The sequence below is a fragment of the Phyllostomus discolor genome, chromosome 11, assembly GCF_004126475.2.
Source record: "Phyllostomus discolor isolate MPI-MPIP mPhyDis1 chromosome 11, mPhyDis1.pri.v3, whole genome shotgun sequence".
Taxonomy (NCBI): domain Eukaryota; kingdom Metazoa; phylum Chordata; class Mammalia; order Chiroptera; family Phyllostomidae; genus Phyllostomus; species Phyllostomus discolor.
In genome coordinates, this window is record NC_040913.2 from 21,556,030 (window position 1) to 21,570,939 (window position 14,910).

The following is a 14,910-nucleotide window of genomic DNA, read 5'->3' on the forward strand; positions in this document are numbered from 1 at the left end:
CCGCTCTGGGCACCCGCCTGCCTCACCAGGCCAACTGGGGCTGCCTCCCAGACACCCTCACTAAACACCATGCAAACCTCCGTTATGCCAACTATCTGACTTTAAAACCCCGTTTATAAATATTGTTAAAGCCACAGTCTTTTCATCAGGCACCATGCCAAATCCTCCAGCAAAGGGTAAGACACTGTTCCTGCCTTCAGTTAGTCCATAGTCTAGTATGGGAAAAATGGGCAGAATGGTACCGCAGAGAGCAAAACGAGAGGCTTCCAGGAGCAATAAGGAAGGGGAAGGAAGGGGTGGGGGGAAGGTTTGATGGTTCAGAAAAGGTTCCCATAAAGGTGGATTTTAGCTCAATGTGGAGGAACGAAGAGCAGTAATGGGTGTCAAGTGATCAAGGCATAAGCAGTAGCAGCTACACGGCCGCCTGGAGGGGCAAAAAGCTCACCCTGTGCGTGAGGACACACGCGCGATGACCAGGGAGCACCGCCTGCCTTTCGGTCAGTATGGCCTTTAACTGGCACGACCGCCATGGGCAGCTCAAAGACGAAAACTGAGGCCCACGGGAGTTCAGTGGCAGAGCCAGGACTTAAATAATGACGGATTCCAAAACTGTGCTTCCTCCCCTTTTTTATTCTCAGTTTTATCGAACTATCATTGACACACAGCTCTGTGTAAGTTTAAGGTGTTCAGCATGATGATTTGACACACATATATTATGCAATGATTACCACAATAAGTTTAATTAACACCCATCTCCTCCTGTAGTAACCAAAAAATTTTATTTTCCCTGTGATGAGAACTTTCAGAATCTACTCTTTTGGCGCGTTTCAAGTAGACCACACAGCACTGTTAACTGTGGTTGCTCTCGATGGGCCGAAGGTGGTCAGAAGGTACAAACATCCAATTAAAATGTAAATTAGTACTGGATATGTAATGCACAAAGCTGTGCCCTTAATCTCCATGATATTCGGCAACTACACAAACAGTTATGGAGAAAATAACCCCAAAATAAAGATAGACACATAAGCAGAGACCAGCTTACAAAGGATTGTGAATGCTGCACTTCCCAGCATTCTGTAAGGACTGTGGACTTTAAAATCTCATCACTCCCCAGAACACAAGGATAACAAGATCAGGTTTGTATTTCGAGAACATTTTGACTGCAACAGCTAGGATAAGAATTGCTTTCTAATATTTATAATGTTTAACAAATTTTTACCATCTTAGGATTTTCAGGTTTACTATGTTATTTGAAACTAATAAGTAATTGCCAAAAAAGTTTCTATGAATTCAGTAACATTTTCAAATGAATGTTTACATCACTCTACATCAACCTTTTTCATCTCATGGCACATATAAACGAAATACTAAAATTCTGCAGCACACCAAAATATATATTTCTTGCAGCTCTGACAAAAAAAGAAATAGGTATAATCTTGATTAATTTGAATCTGACAGCTATTGTCGTGTTGGCTGTTGTCACCTTTCCATCTGACCATCTAAGGGAAAAGAGGTCCGTGTCCCTGACTAAATAGTCAGGTGCTGCACGGTGTAAAAATTCTTGCAGCGGAGCGGTTGGAAATGGCTGTCCTACCTACATGTGTAGAGCAACAGCACAAATTCCTGAGAGTGTCAGCTGCAGACAACAGGGGCACACACTGAGGGAGGATGCATGTGCACCAGGCAAGCCCTTGATCCCAGGTGGAAGGGATGCAGTTTGGAAAAAAGAGGGAAACCTCTTAGGAGGATTCTGCCTAGAGCAGTGGGGTACAGTTCTTTAGTTTAGCATCAAAGGTAAGCAGAGCTGGTGACCGGCACTTCCCTGAAGGGTAAAACTGGAGGCAGGTGGAGCCAACAGGCCAGCTGGAAGCAACTGGGGAAGGATTCATATTCTGGTGCCAGGCAAGGCAATGAGCTCTGTTGGCATCCCTTCGGTCCTTCCACAAGGTGACAGTGATACTAAAGAATCAAACTCAGAGATAGCAGGTGAGCAGGGAGGTGGTATTTTAACCCCAGCCTAGAGCGGTTCATTAACTCATTAACTCACAGACTGGAAACTGGTGACCAGCCCACAGCAATGAGCCATATACCCGCTTTCCAATCCTACTGGTATTTTGAGTGATTGCTCCAAGACATCTTAATGCCCCAAAACAGAGAGATGGAGGAAACTATTAGGTACTGAAAATTAAAAGGTGCTGCAGAAAATGACTAAAATTAGAGGGCCCGGGCTGCACGTTCTCCACTTCTCCACCCACCTCATGACCTAGAATCAAGCTTCCCCTCAGCCTTTGCCTTCGAACCATTACACTATTTGGGTTTCAACCAGTGTTTAATCATAAACCAGCTCTGCCACATTATTAATATTCCAAGCAGCATTTCTAACCAGATAATATCCAATATCCTTATGCTGAATTACCTTCAAGGGTGGCATTCCTACATTTGTTCTGAATTGAAAAATTAAACTAACTAGAAGTATATTTACACTCTAAAGTATCTAAGTACAATTCGAAATAAATGGAGTCATAAAATGATAGTAATTGGCAGAATAATAACCACGAGCCCTCACCTCACCCTCTCTCCCCCTACCCAAAATGAAATAAATAAACCTTTAACTTTGAGTGTGGCAATAATACATTAGCTATTTGAAATCAAAGGTGGAGAATGGTGATGGCAAGGACATAATGTCATGGACTCTGGTCATCATTCAAAGTTTTACAAGGTTATTGTAGGTTCTTGACCTTGGGCTATTCAAAGCAGCAGCTGAGAATAAAGGTGGCAGATTGCATTATATATAATATACATATTATATAATATACTATTATAATGCATGTATGTGTGTATACACGCACATATAAATGACCCTGTTATGCTTCAATATATGTAAAGGAATGTAATCAGAAAGGAAAAATGAAACAAGAATATTAGCAAGCAGGAGAAAGATTTACACTATACTCTTCCTTACTTTCCAAAATACTTATAAAACACACTTTGAAACCAATATTTTATATCCAAATTAGGGGTTCTCGGAGTTAAAGAGGCTGTGGTAATGAGAGAATTGCTCATTCTGCTTTTCCTGGCAAAAATAATACTTTAAAGTATGTGCTTTGGTGGTAAAAGCAAAGCTAAGGAGACAAGTAAATTTGGGTGCTAACTGAAAATAAAGAAATAAACCTAAGCATGAACACACAGCTGTTACTTCCAATGCCCAGAGTATACCAAAGTGTATGTAAATATGTATCCATTTATTCACATGTCTGCGAGGACTGCACTGCCTTGCTCCCTGTGGCACTAGGGGGAAAAAACACTTAATTTTAGCTTTATTAATTATATTACAATCATATATCAAAGCCTTTAGAAAGATTTGGCTCTCTGCTAATGACAAACAGAACACTTCCATTGCTGAAAACCCCTGTAGATGGAGCAGGACGGGAGGGGGAAGACAGCACATTTACCATGGGCCATTATTACACCTTTTATCGCCGTGCACCTCCCCAACTGGATTAGATAGAAACTTCTCACAGAAGTCCAACACGAGGACGAGCAAGCTACAATGAACAAGGAAGCTTCAGATTCTAACAGTGTGCCTTCTACAAAAGAAAGGGGTGTGAAATCACCCATATGCACAGATTTTCTGAAGCAAATACAGGACATGCAGATGCAAACTCCACACAGGAACCACATCCAATCAGAAAAAAAAGTCCCCATATGTCTGCCCTTCTCCCCCCTTCCATCCCCAGCACTCAAACACAAAAAGAAACTTTAACTTCTTTTCTAAAATTATGCAGAACAAACACAACTCATGGAAAATTACCTTTGGAAGCCCTGACTTTTCCAAGTTTATGAATGAGGGAAGTTGTTTCTCTTAACTACATTGCTGGAATTTTTCCACTCTCATTTCAATTCAAAATACAGCGTCTGTTCTTCCCCCAGCCTCCCTGCCCTCCCCTCACACCTTCCCGAGTCACCTTCAGACTAGCTCAAGGTTTCAGTTCAAAAAGAAAACAAAAGTTAATTTTTTAGATACTCCCTACTACCTAGTGGGTAATCCTACTCACACTTCACATGCCTTTACTGAGGGTAAAAACTGTAATGTTTTGTTTCTTCAACCTATACACATTTATTTCTTTGAGGACAAATGAATTCTTTTTAAACAGTCTGCTTTGGGGTTCTTGAATATGTTGTTTTTCCATAAAACAATCTTTAAACCTGAACTTAATGTTTAAATGTTTTGATCCGTATTTAAATGTGAATTAATTAAATGTGCATTGCTACATTTGAACTGAATGGGACTAAGCCAACACGTGGCATCAATAACTCCTGAGTGACTGCAAGGCTGGAGCAGGCAAGCGCTTTCTAACAAGCAACCGTTCCCGGTTCACGTCTGCTGGGAAGAAGTCTTCAGCATTGGTTTAAAAGTGCGGAGGGTGGGAGGGAGGAGGGGTGTAAGCAGAGTAAATGGTAGTTGAAAAAATACAGTAAAGACATTTAAAGTAAATATAAAAAGTCATCTTCTCCATCCAGTGGAATAACGGCCAGAAGTCCTGCTGCTAACTTTCAGCAGATGTTAACCCTAAGATGTCCACGAAGAAGCCTCTAAAAAACCCTCTCCCCTGCGAACCAGGCATCGCAGGTTCGATTCCCAGTCAGGGCACATGCCTAGGTTGCAGGCCATGACCCCCAGCAACCGTACATTCATGCCTCTGTCTCTCTTTCTCCCTCCCTTCCCTCTCTAAAAATAAATAAATAAAATCTTTAAAAAAAAAATTTTTAAAACCCTCTCCCTTTTTTTTTTATGGGAAAGAAGGGGATAGATTTTGTGTCCCAGGCTCAGCTGCGAAGGTAACAGCCTTTCACGAGTGACCCCAGGATATCTTACCTCACCAAGGCCGACTCCGAGGTACAAGCCCTGACTTCCACCCCCCGGGGCTCCGGATGCTTCTTCGGAGAAAGTGTCTCTCCGGGAGAGCCACAGGTGTCTAAACTCCCCCTCCCGCCCTCACACACAACACACACTCAACACACTGCCATTGCAGGTATACGTCGGGCATCTCCACCTCCAGCCACCCACAGAAACGCCCCCGAGGACCCTGGGCCGACTCTGCCCCGCAGCGAGACATCCCGGACGTCCCGGCGCCTTCGCGGGCGGGTCCGCAGGGATGCGCGGTCCTCGAACCCGGGGGATCCAGCGCTCGACTCGGGCTCTGGCAGAGGACTCTGGGGACGCTGGCGAGACCGCTACGGGTGGGGCCGCGCAAAACTTAGCCGGACGTTAAAGGATTGGATAAGCAGAACTTGCAAAGTACACCCAAGTGCACGCGCACCCAGCCGGCTGCCACGCGCCCGCGAAGGTGCGGGGAAGAGGGTGCGGCGCAGACTGGCGGGGTCGCCCTCACCTAGCGACGCCCTCAAAGCCGAGCATACAGAGTAAAGGCACTCACCTCTACCCATCTTTGGGCTTCGGCGAACGCTACGGCGCAGTCGGCCTCGACCTCCTGCATCTCTTCCAGGACTAGGGAGAGAGAGGGTGAGAGAGACACGTCGGGCGCGGGGAGGGGCAGGGGGTCCCACGCGCGTCTCGGCTGCTGCCCGGCCTCTGCTCCGACCGCAGGACGCCCGGGCTCTCCTTCCCTTTGTTGCGCTCTGAGGCTCAGTAAGATCTGAAGACGTGGCTTTCTGCAAACTCTTGAAAACTACCCCAGTTCCGCGGAGACACGTGCGGCGGAGCGGAGCGACCAGAGGCGGAGCGCGGCACCGACAACTGTCGGGACTTCAAAAGTCGCTGCGCTGCCACCGCCCTCTCCCGAACGGCCCCGCCCCCGCCCACCCCGGGCCGCCCAGACGCCGCTTCCGTCCGCCCCCCTGCGGCTCCCCGCGCTCCCCGGCGGCAGCCGCCTTTGCGGTCAGACTGTCTGGGCCAGGGGATGCCACGGTCCGCCGGAGGCCGGGTCCCGGGCCACGCTCCCGCTCCCGCGCTGCCCACGCGGACCGCAGCTCCGCCCCGAGGGGACGCTTTCCAGAGTCCGCATCCCTCCCGCCTCCGCCCGCCAGGCAGCCCTCCACCTCCCGCGGCCGCTGGAAGAGGCGCCCCCCGCGGCTCGAGGCCGCAGGGCCGCCTGACATACCAGGAATAGCTGCACCCAACTGCACCTTCCCCGGCCAAGAAACTTCTGCAGGGCAACGCGGCCCAGCCCAGCTCGCCGCCCTCACCTGAGGTCCCACTAGCAGCGCGCGGCTCCTACCCCTGCCCAGCCCGCTGAGGCGGCGTGCGCGCCCCACCCCGAGCTGTCCGCCCCCGGCAGCTGCCCGCGCCCTCCTGGCGGCAGGTGGGGGTAGTGGCCTGGGCACAGGCCGCCCATTTCCCCCCCAGCCCGGGCCGGCCCTGCTCCGCCCTGCTTCCAGGTTGGTGCGATGAAAAGTACCTGCCCGTCAGTCAAGGGTTCCAGGGGAAGGGAACCTTGCGTTTGTCCCGCCCCTCGCCCACTCCCCTGGACCGCCCCTGCCTGGGCGTCAAACCCGCACCCGCTCCGGGTCGGGTTCACTCGCGGGCGGAGGGCACGGTCTGGGCTGCGTCCCGGAGTAGCTGCACAGCGCTGGAGGGGCGTGAGTGCTGGGGTTGGCTAACTCGGATTCTTTTCACACACAAATCAGACGGAAAGGAACCTGCTCAGCTGTCGCGACTCCCTTGGGACCTCGCTCAGGTGCTACTGAAACCCTATCCAGGCCGCACGTTAACCGCAGCAACTTCGGAGGAATATAAGAATGGATTCTTACTCCTTTAAAGAAAGCAATCCTTTTTCTTTGATTTTCCTGGTTGATTGTTTACTCTTTATGATAAAAAAGACATCAAATATTTAACAATTGTTTACATTTTACCGCGTTCATCACCTTTTCTGCTGGAGTTTTAAAGCTATTGTGATATTCTACTCCTAAATATTACAATATACGTCTCATGTTTTAAAAACCTTCACCCAAGGATTTGTTTTCATTGATATTAGAGAGGGAGAGATCCATCGGTCACTGTCATCTTCAGCAGGTGCCCTGTCGGTGATCGGACCCCAGCCTGCAACCTAGGTGTGTCTGTGCGGTGACCGAGGATGGAATCTGCGACCCTTCGGGGCACGGGACAGCGCGCCCAGCCAACCGCGCCCCCTGGCCAGAGCTACATTTCATTCTTACAAGGATACTTTCTGTGTAACCACGTTACCATTTTCACAGTTAACTAAAGCTAAACATAATTAGCTAATGTCCATTGTTATAAAACAGAAAGTGTCCATCCGTGCTTGCGGAACCAAATGCTAAACCCCAAGAATCGCAGTGGAGAAATGTTGGCCATTTTATTATGAACGGCGCTACCCAGGAGAAAGGGAAGCTAGTGCTCAAAGTCCAAACCCCTGGATGGAGGGGTCTGGGTGCACATCGCAGGTTTTATAGGGTGAACCCCAGCACAGCGTGGCTCAGGGGTTCCAGCCGGCTGTGAGGTGTGAGGTGAAGCGAGGTCTGGAGGACGGTTCTGAGGTCCATTTCCGGGGTCCCTCTGTCGTAGAAAAAAGTAGCCAGGGGGGCGTCATCCCACCTTAAGAAATGAAACAGAACTTCGGGCAAATGCTTTCTGTAGCCTGGCAGAGGACCAGACTCTTCAAACACTAGGCAGGTACCCACTACTCTCTTCTGCTGCCTCAGGGCCGCTGATCATCAGGGGAAAGGCTAGGTCTTTGAGGGGCGGGGGGAGAGAGCAATGATTTATTTCTAAGCTTAGGACTTAAAGTAAAATTTAATGAGTCATAAAAACCCTCAGTTTCACAGTTTATACCCAATCTAGACCTACATTCCTCCAACTGACCCCAAAAATGTCTTTCATAGCTGACTAACTCAGACCAGAGGCCAAACAACTGACCACACATTGCATCTTTTCTAAACCTCGACTAGCCTCCCCGTTCCTACTCCCTATTTTTACATTGACATTGTCTTATAAAAGAAACCAGCGCAGCCTTCTAGGTTTATTTTATGATGTCTTCGTGGTGTCTTCAACATCCTTCTACTTCCTCTGGTTGTCCTGTTACCTGGAAGTTTAGATCTAGACTGGGTTACAACTTACTTACTCTTCTGAATGACTTCACTCACCTTCTTCCTGTCTGCAGTGATCTCTTGAGGATGGTCTTTTCTCCTACATTTATTTTTGTTCAACCCTTTTTTCATTGGCACTCTCTGGAATCAATGGGTTTGCTCAGAAGAGCTAGGAATTGTTATTGCAGAAGCAGGAGGCCATTGATTGGACTATCTCTTTGCCTCCTGGCTATACTATGATCAGACCAGACCCCAAAATGAGGATGAAAGAATAAAAGAAACTGGAAAATGTTTTTCTCTTTCTGGCTATTCAAGATCTATTCTGTTATATATTTAGTGAGCACTGTATATAGGTAAAGGACTAGATTTCATAAGTAATACAGAAAATTGTTTTAAAATATAGACACCGAACCTCATGCATGAACTTCCAGGCCAGTGGAAAGACAGACATTCCTCAGTCTTCATGACTGTTGTTACTACAGTTTCTCTAGAGGTATGTTACACTATTTAAAGCTGCTTCTCTGTAAATTGACTTAGGACAGCAGCCCAGGATGTTAAGAAGTACACAGGCTTGGGGATCTGAATGAGGAAGATTACCAAGTTATCAAACTCCCTAAGCCTGTTTTCTCATCTGGAAAATGTAGTAAATAATAACTACGTCAAAGGGTTCTTGTGAGAATTAAATATGATGGAGTGTGTAAAAAGCCCAGGGCATTGCTGGCATGGGGCAGACACTCAACCAATGGTGGTTATTTCCCTAGTCTTTCTCTCTAATAGCAGAGTGTCGAATATGGATTTTTCCTAGTGAATGGGAATTCTTCCGTTTGCTCAGATACTCACATGGAAAGAGCTGTAAGGCACTGCAGATTCTGTTTCAGGTCAGCTCAGGCACCAGCCATTTGTCTCTAGAACTGCAAGTTTGCAACTCGGAAGATCCAAATCCAATCCTTTGCCTCCTAACATCAGTCATGAGAGTGTTTTCACCCTGGAAAGATGTGTGGAGTTCTGTAGAGAAAGGCAACCTGCCTTGGGAGTTTAAAAGAAAATCCACAGTGAGAAAACATGATGAATGTCATTTATTTTCCAAAAGCATTTGAGATGTTTTCAATATTTAAAAACAGTACAATTGTCACGTTCTTATCCATTAGTGATGACATGAGCTGTTGGTGGGAGAAAGTGGTACAATCTCTCTCCAAAGTAATTTGGCAACAAATACTAAAGTTTTCTAAATGCTCTGCTGCGGCACTTTCATCTCTGGAAATTTACCCTAAGGCCATGAGCAAAGATGTGTGTATCTGTGGTTGGCACGGAGATGCAGTACCCAAACCTCCCTTTAGAGGGGCCAGGTCAGCAGAGAGCCTCCATCTGTCAGCACCTTGGAGGTGGGCCTCAGCCCCAGAGCACAGCCTCACAGCACAGCCCCAGAGGCGCCCTCCTCTGGTGACGGAGTGGCATGAGTTTATAAAAGCCCAGGCATCTCCACCCAACGCAGGACAATTGTGAAGGGCCCTTTCCATTGACGCAGCTGCTGTTAAAGCAGGCTGCAGGCCCGTATCACAGCTCCTCTTCTCCCTCGCGCGTTCCTGCTTCCTCCTTCTTCGATTCACTGGGGGTGGTCCCTAATAAATATCTAGTACTTCATATGCCACTGTTACAGAACAAACAAGGAGGGGCCTGGGACGATATACTATTACTGAAAGAAAACACCAGGTCTGTTATGTCCACCGTCAATAGGAAAGATGTTTCTCAGTGCCAGAGATTCGTGAAAAGGAAAGGAAATGTTTATTTAATGCTATACAAACTTGAAGTAGTGACCTAATGTCTTCATCAAAAATCCTAAAGTCCCTTAAAAACACCCACAAACAGACACAGTCCTTCCTTCCCCCTTTGCCCAGTCCAGAGTACCGTATCTCAGGAAAGGGAATGGAAGTCCATGGCTCAGGCAGTCCTCTGGTTGTTCCCAGTTAGTACTGTCTTGACTGGGAGACCTCCCTGGGTTCTTGGTACCCTCAGCTGTGTCACCGGGATCTCTACTAAAACCAGGTGGTGGTTCCCCCTTCTAAAACTGTGGGGGTCCCCACTCTGGCAAAGGCACGTGGTCCTCTCTCCCAGGGCCATGGGAGTCCCCACTCTGCCAAAACTGCGTGCTTCTCCCTTCAATGGCCGCCGTGTCTGGGTTTAAATCCCCGAGCCAATCTTCCTCTGCAGCCCCATTTCCGACTCCTCCCACACTTGGCCACACTTGCCCTCAATCTGCTGTCTTTTCCAGCTTTTCTGGTCACCACCGTGGGTCTGGGCAGGTGTGACCCCATGTCATGGAGCCAATCTTCTCCGAGCTCCCATGCAGGTGCTGTAACTTGGGGGACCTGCCCCCCAGTCACATCTTGGGGGGAGGTCCCTTTCTATCCCCCTTGCCTAGAGCATGGCCATAGCTATTTAGCATATCTAAGTGACTAGCCAAAGGCTATAGGTGTGTTAAATGACCATGCCATGGATTAGCTGCAAAGCTGCCCTGCATGTTCTTGCTCTGTGTGCCCCTTCCCCCAACTCACACCTGTGGGGGAAGGGGTGGAGACATCTTAAAATCTGGATGCCTTGAGTTCTGGACCCCATTTCCAATGCCCATTTGGGGTCCCCCCCCCTCTTGGCTGCACCCTGTAACACCACCTCTCGGCTTCTAGAGGATTCGCCTGTGGTGGCATCAAGCATGATATATTAAAAATAAGAATCCCAAAGCAATCTAAACCTCCAACAATAGGGTTGGGGGAGTAAACTGCAGTTTTTCCATAGAGCAAAATATTGTGCAGCCATTAAAAATGTAGAGCAATATTCAATGACACAGGGAGATGTTACAAATATATTGCAAAATGAAAAACAATGCTTAAAGCATCCTAATTTCTGACTGTATTTTTAAGATGCATAATTTTTCCACACAAAACAAATTGGGAAAACAACTTCACACAGATTTTTAGTACTGGCTATTTCTGTAAGGAGATTTTGTACTTCTCTTTCTTTAACAAGTTTTTTTTGCAAGAGACATGTATATTAATTTGATAAATGAAAAAATTTGTATGACACAAAGACATGTCCAAATTTGATTTTCAGTCTTGTCCTACAAACTTCGACCTCTTCCTGCCTTCCTGACTTACTCAGTGGCCCCACACCTAAAATCCGGGGTCATGCTGGACTTCCTCATATCTCATTCCCATGTGCACCTTCTTCCTAGTTCTGCCCATTTTTATCTCCTAAATATTTCTCCAACTGGTCCCTTTTGCATCCCTATTTCCACTACCTTAGTTCCAGCTCTTGTTAGCTCTCAGCTAGATTTCAGAATTCACACAACCTTTCTCAGAGGTAAATCTAATCATGCTGCCAACACATCCCCCCAGTCAGCTCCTCACTCCAGGACTCCCCACTGCCTTCAAGGGCCCTCAGATGGTTACCAGCAGCACCCTTCTCCAAACGTGTATCCTGACCCATGTTTCTCCCTTTGTAAGAAATGTGCTTCCCTTCCTTTATTTACCTGGCTTTCACATATGTATTCTTCCAGGCTCAATTCAAGCCTCTTCTCAGAGCCTTCAAAAAAAAAAATCTTTGCAGACTGTGCTGGGCTAGGTTAGGTATCTTTCCTTTATGCAGTCACAGCCCCTTTCATGAGGTATTGTCTGTCTCCCTCCTTGCACCGTGAGCACCCAGTTCAGTGCCTGATACCTGCCTGGTGTCCAACAAGTGTTTATTGACTGGAGTGTGTGTGTGTGTGTGTGTGTGAACTTACAACTCCTAATGCACAGAAGTAAGAAACCATTGATAGCACCAGAGTGGGAAATACCACTGATTACTGCAGCTAATACAAAAATTTTTTTAAAACAGGATTTCTTAATAGAAGTTGAAAAACTATCATCAGTTTAAGCCAGATAATTCTTTGTCATGGAGGACTGGCTCCTGCATTGTAGGATGTTTAGCAGCAACCCTGGTCTCCACCCACTAGATGCTAGTTGCACTCCTACAGATATAATAAACAAAAATGTCCCCAGACATGTCCCCTGTGGAGGTGGGGGATCACACCTAGTTTAAAAACCACTGCTTACAGGGAGAGACTGGCTTTGTTAGGTAATGCTTTGGTATAGTAGAAGTATAAATGAGGCTGAAGTTTGTTGCAGCAAGTGGGTGAAGGACAGTGGAGAGGAATGACCATGAACCGGGTGGGGAGGGGGGTGGAAGGGCTATTCTGTACTATACGGAAGGGAGGGACAGAAGAGAACTAGACTCAATGATGCCGGGCCAAAGATTGTTAGAACAATGGGACCTGGTGGCTGAAAGAAATCGCAGAAACAATTGGAATTCTCCTAATGAAAGAATTTTTCACGGTGGTTGCTAATATTTCATAAAAGTATCAGCCCTTATGAGTTCAAAGGTAGCCAATATCTGGATTGCGTGTACATTTCTCAAGCTTCTATAACCCCTTTATTAACAGGAAGGATGACTCCAGAAGGTAGATGAAAAAATATATTAAATATAATGAAAATTGCCTTGGTTTGCAGATGATATGGTCTTATATAGAGAAAATCTATATAATACTTTCTAAAGACTTTACAAAAATACTTAGAACTAGAAAAATTTAGCAAAGTTGCAGGATACAAGTACTCTATATACAAAAATCAGTTGCATTTCTATACACTAAAAAATGAAATTTTTAAAAAATTCCTTTTTATAATAGCATCAACAAAGTAAAATACTTATGAATAAATTGAACCAAGGAGGTCAAAGACCTATACAAGGAAAACTTTAAGACATTGATGAAAGAAATTGAAGAAGACACTAATAAATTTAAAAAAGAAAAACAAACATGTTCTTGGATTAAAAAAAATGATGTTGTTACAATGCCCATATTACTCAGAGATCTAAAGATTCAACACAATCCCTGTCAAATGGCATTTTTCACAGAAACAAAGTATACAATCCTAGAATTCATATGGAAACACAAAAGACCCTGAATAGCCAAAGCAATCTTGAGAAAGAACAAAGGAGGAGGCATCACCCTTCCTGATTACAAACTTTGGTACAAAGCTACAGTAAACAAAAGAGTACAGTACTGAATAAAAACAGAAACATAGACCAATAGGACAGGATCCAGAGCCCAAAAATAAACCCAAATACATATAGTCCACTAATATTTGAAAAGGAAGCCTAGAATGGTTGTTGGGAAAGAATAGCTTATTCAATAAATGGTGTGGGGAAAACCGGATATTCACATGCAAAACAATAAAATTGGACCTCTATTTTGTGCTACTCACAAAATTTAACCTGAAATGGATTCATTGTAATATCTAAAACAATGAAACTCCTAGAAGACAACACAAGGGATCACCTCCTCAGCATCAATCATGGCAATGATTTTTTGTATATGACACCAAAAGCAAAAGTAGGCAACAAAATAGGCACCAAAAGCAAAAAGGCAACAAAAGCAAAAATAAACAAGGGAGCTACATCAAACTGAGAAGCTTCTTTCTGCACAGCCAAAGAAACAATCCACAACATGAGAAGGAAACCTACTGAATGGGAGACAACATTTGCAACCTATGCGATAGGAGGTTAAAATCCAGAATGGCATATCTCTCCCAATAGCAAAACAACAGTCTGATTTAAAAATGGAGAGAGGATCTGAGTAGACATGGTTCCAAAGCAGACATACAAATGGCCAACAGTACATGAAACATTACCCGTCATCGAGGAAATGCAAATCAGAACCACGATGGGGTGCCCCCTACACCTGTAGAATGGCTGTTACCAAAAAGACAGGAGATAACAACGGCTGGTGAGGATGTGGAGAAAGGGAACATTTGCCCATGGTTACTGGGGATGTAAGTTGGTGTAGCCACTGTTGAAAGTTTATGAAGATTCTTCAATAAATTAAAAATGGAACTACCATATGATCCAGCAATTTCACCTCTGGGTACCTACCCAAAGGAAATGAAATCACTGTATTGAGATGTCTGCAGCCCCAAGGTCATTGTAGCATTGCTCACAGTAGCTGAGACATGGAAACAACCTAAGCATATAATGAACTGATCAAGAAAATGTCACACACACACACACACACGAATATTATTCAGTCATGACAAAAAGAAGGAAATCTTGCCTTTTGGACAACATGGATGGACCTTGAGACCAAGTGAAATAAGTCAGACAAAGAAAGACACACACTATGTGCCACTTTAAATGTGGAATCTGAAAAAGCCAGACTTACAGAAACTGAGGTAGAATGGCAGTTGCCAGGGTCTCGGGGGTGGGGGTAATGAAGACACAAAGGGTACAAGCTCCCAGGTACAACGTGAGTTCTGGGATCCAGGGTAGAGAATGGCGACTAGAGGTAACAGGGCTGTATTGTATACTCGAAAGTTATGAAGACAGTAGTAGATCTTCGGTGCTATCGCCACACACAAAAAGAAAGACTGCTCATTATGTGAGGGATGGGAGTGTTAACTAACTTTAGTGAAGTAATCATTTGCAATTATACGAGTATCAAATTATCACCATGTACACCTTAAACTTACACAATGTTCTATGTCAATTATATCTCAATAAAGTTGGAAAAAATAAATAAAAGTTCATGTAAACAAAAAAAGGATGTACATACATAATAATAAAGTCCTAATTATCCCATCTTTATTTACAGAAATGAATCCTTCAGTGTTAGTAATGAGAGGGTTAGGAGTTGTCAGTACTTACATAATGATATTCAGACAAGTAGACTCCATTCTGTATTTGGAAGTGGAAGCCAGAGAGAAAGAAGCCAGAACTGTTACAGATAGTGATTAGGAAATAAAGACAGGGGGGAATCCCCTG

At 45.4% G+C, this 14,910-nt stretch overlaps 1 protein-coding gene across 13 annotated transcripts in view; it reads right to left on the reverse strand.

Moving 5' to 3' along the window:
• The window catches only part of LMO7 (LIM domain 7), a 219,648-nt gene extending 213,444 nt beyond the window's left edge, over nt 1-6,204 (reverse strand). For 12 of the 13 annotated variants that reach the window (XM_036011285.1, XM_036011286.1, XM_036011284.1 and 9 more), the window contains exon 1: nt 5,439-5,720. In XM_036011285.1, the coding sequence (XP_035867178.1) occupies nt 5,439-5,498 (60 nt within the window). In that variant the 5' untranslated portion in view covers nt 5,499-5,720. Of the gene's footprint in view, nt 1-5,438; nt 5,721-6,122 lie in introns of those variants that run through there. The other variant, XM_036011272.1, reaches the window with a different exon arrangement.
• Nucleotides 6,205-14,910: the final 8,706 nt, after the last annotated feature.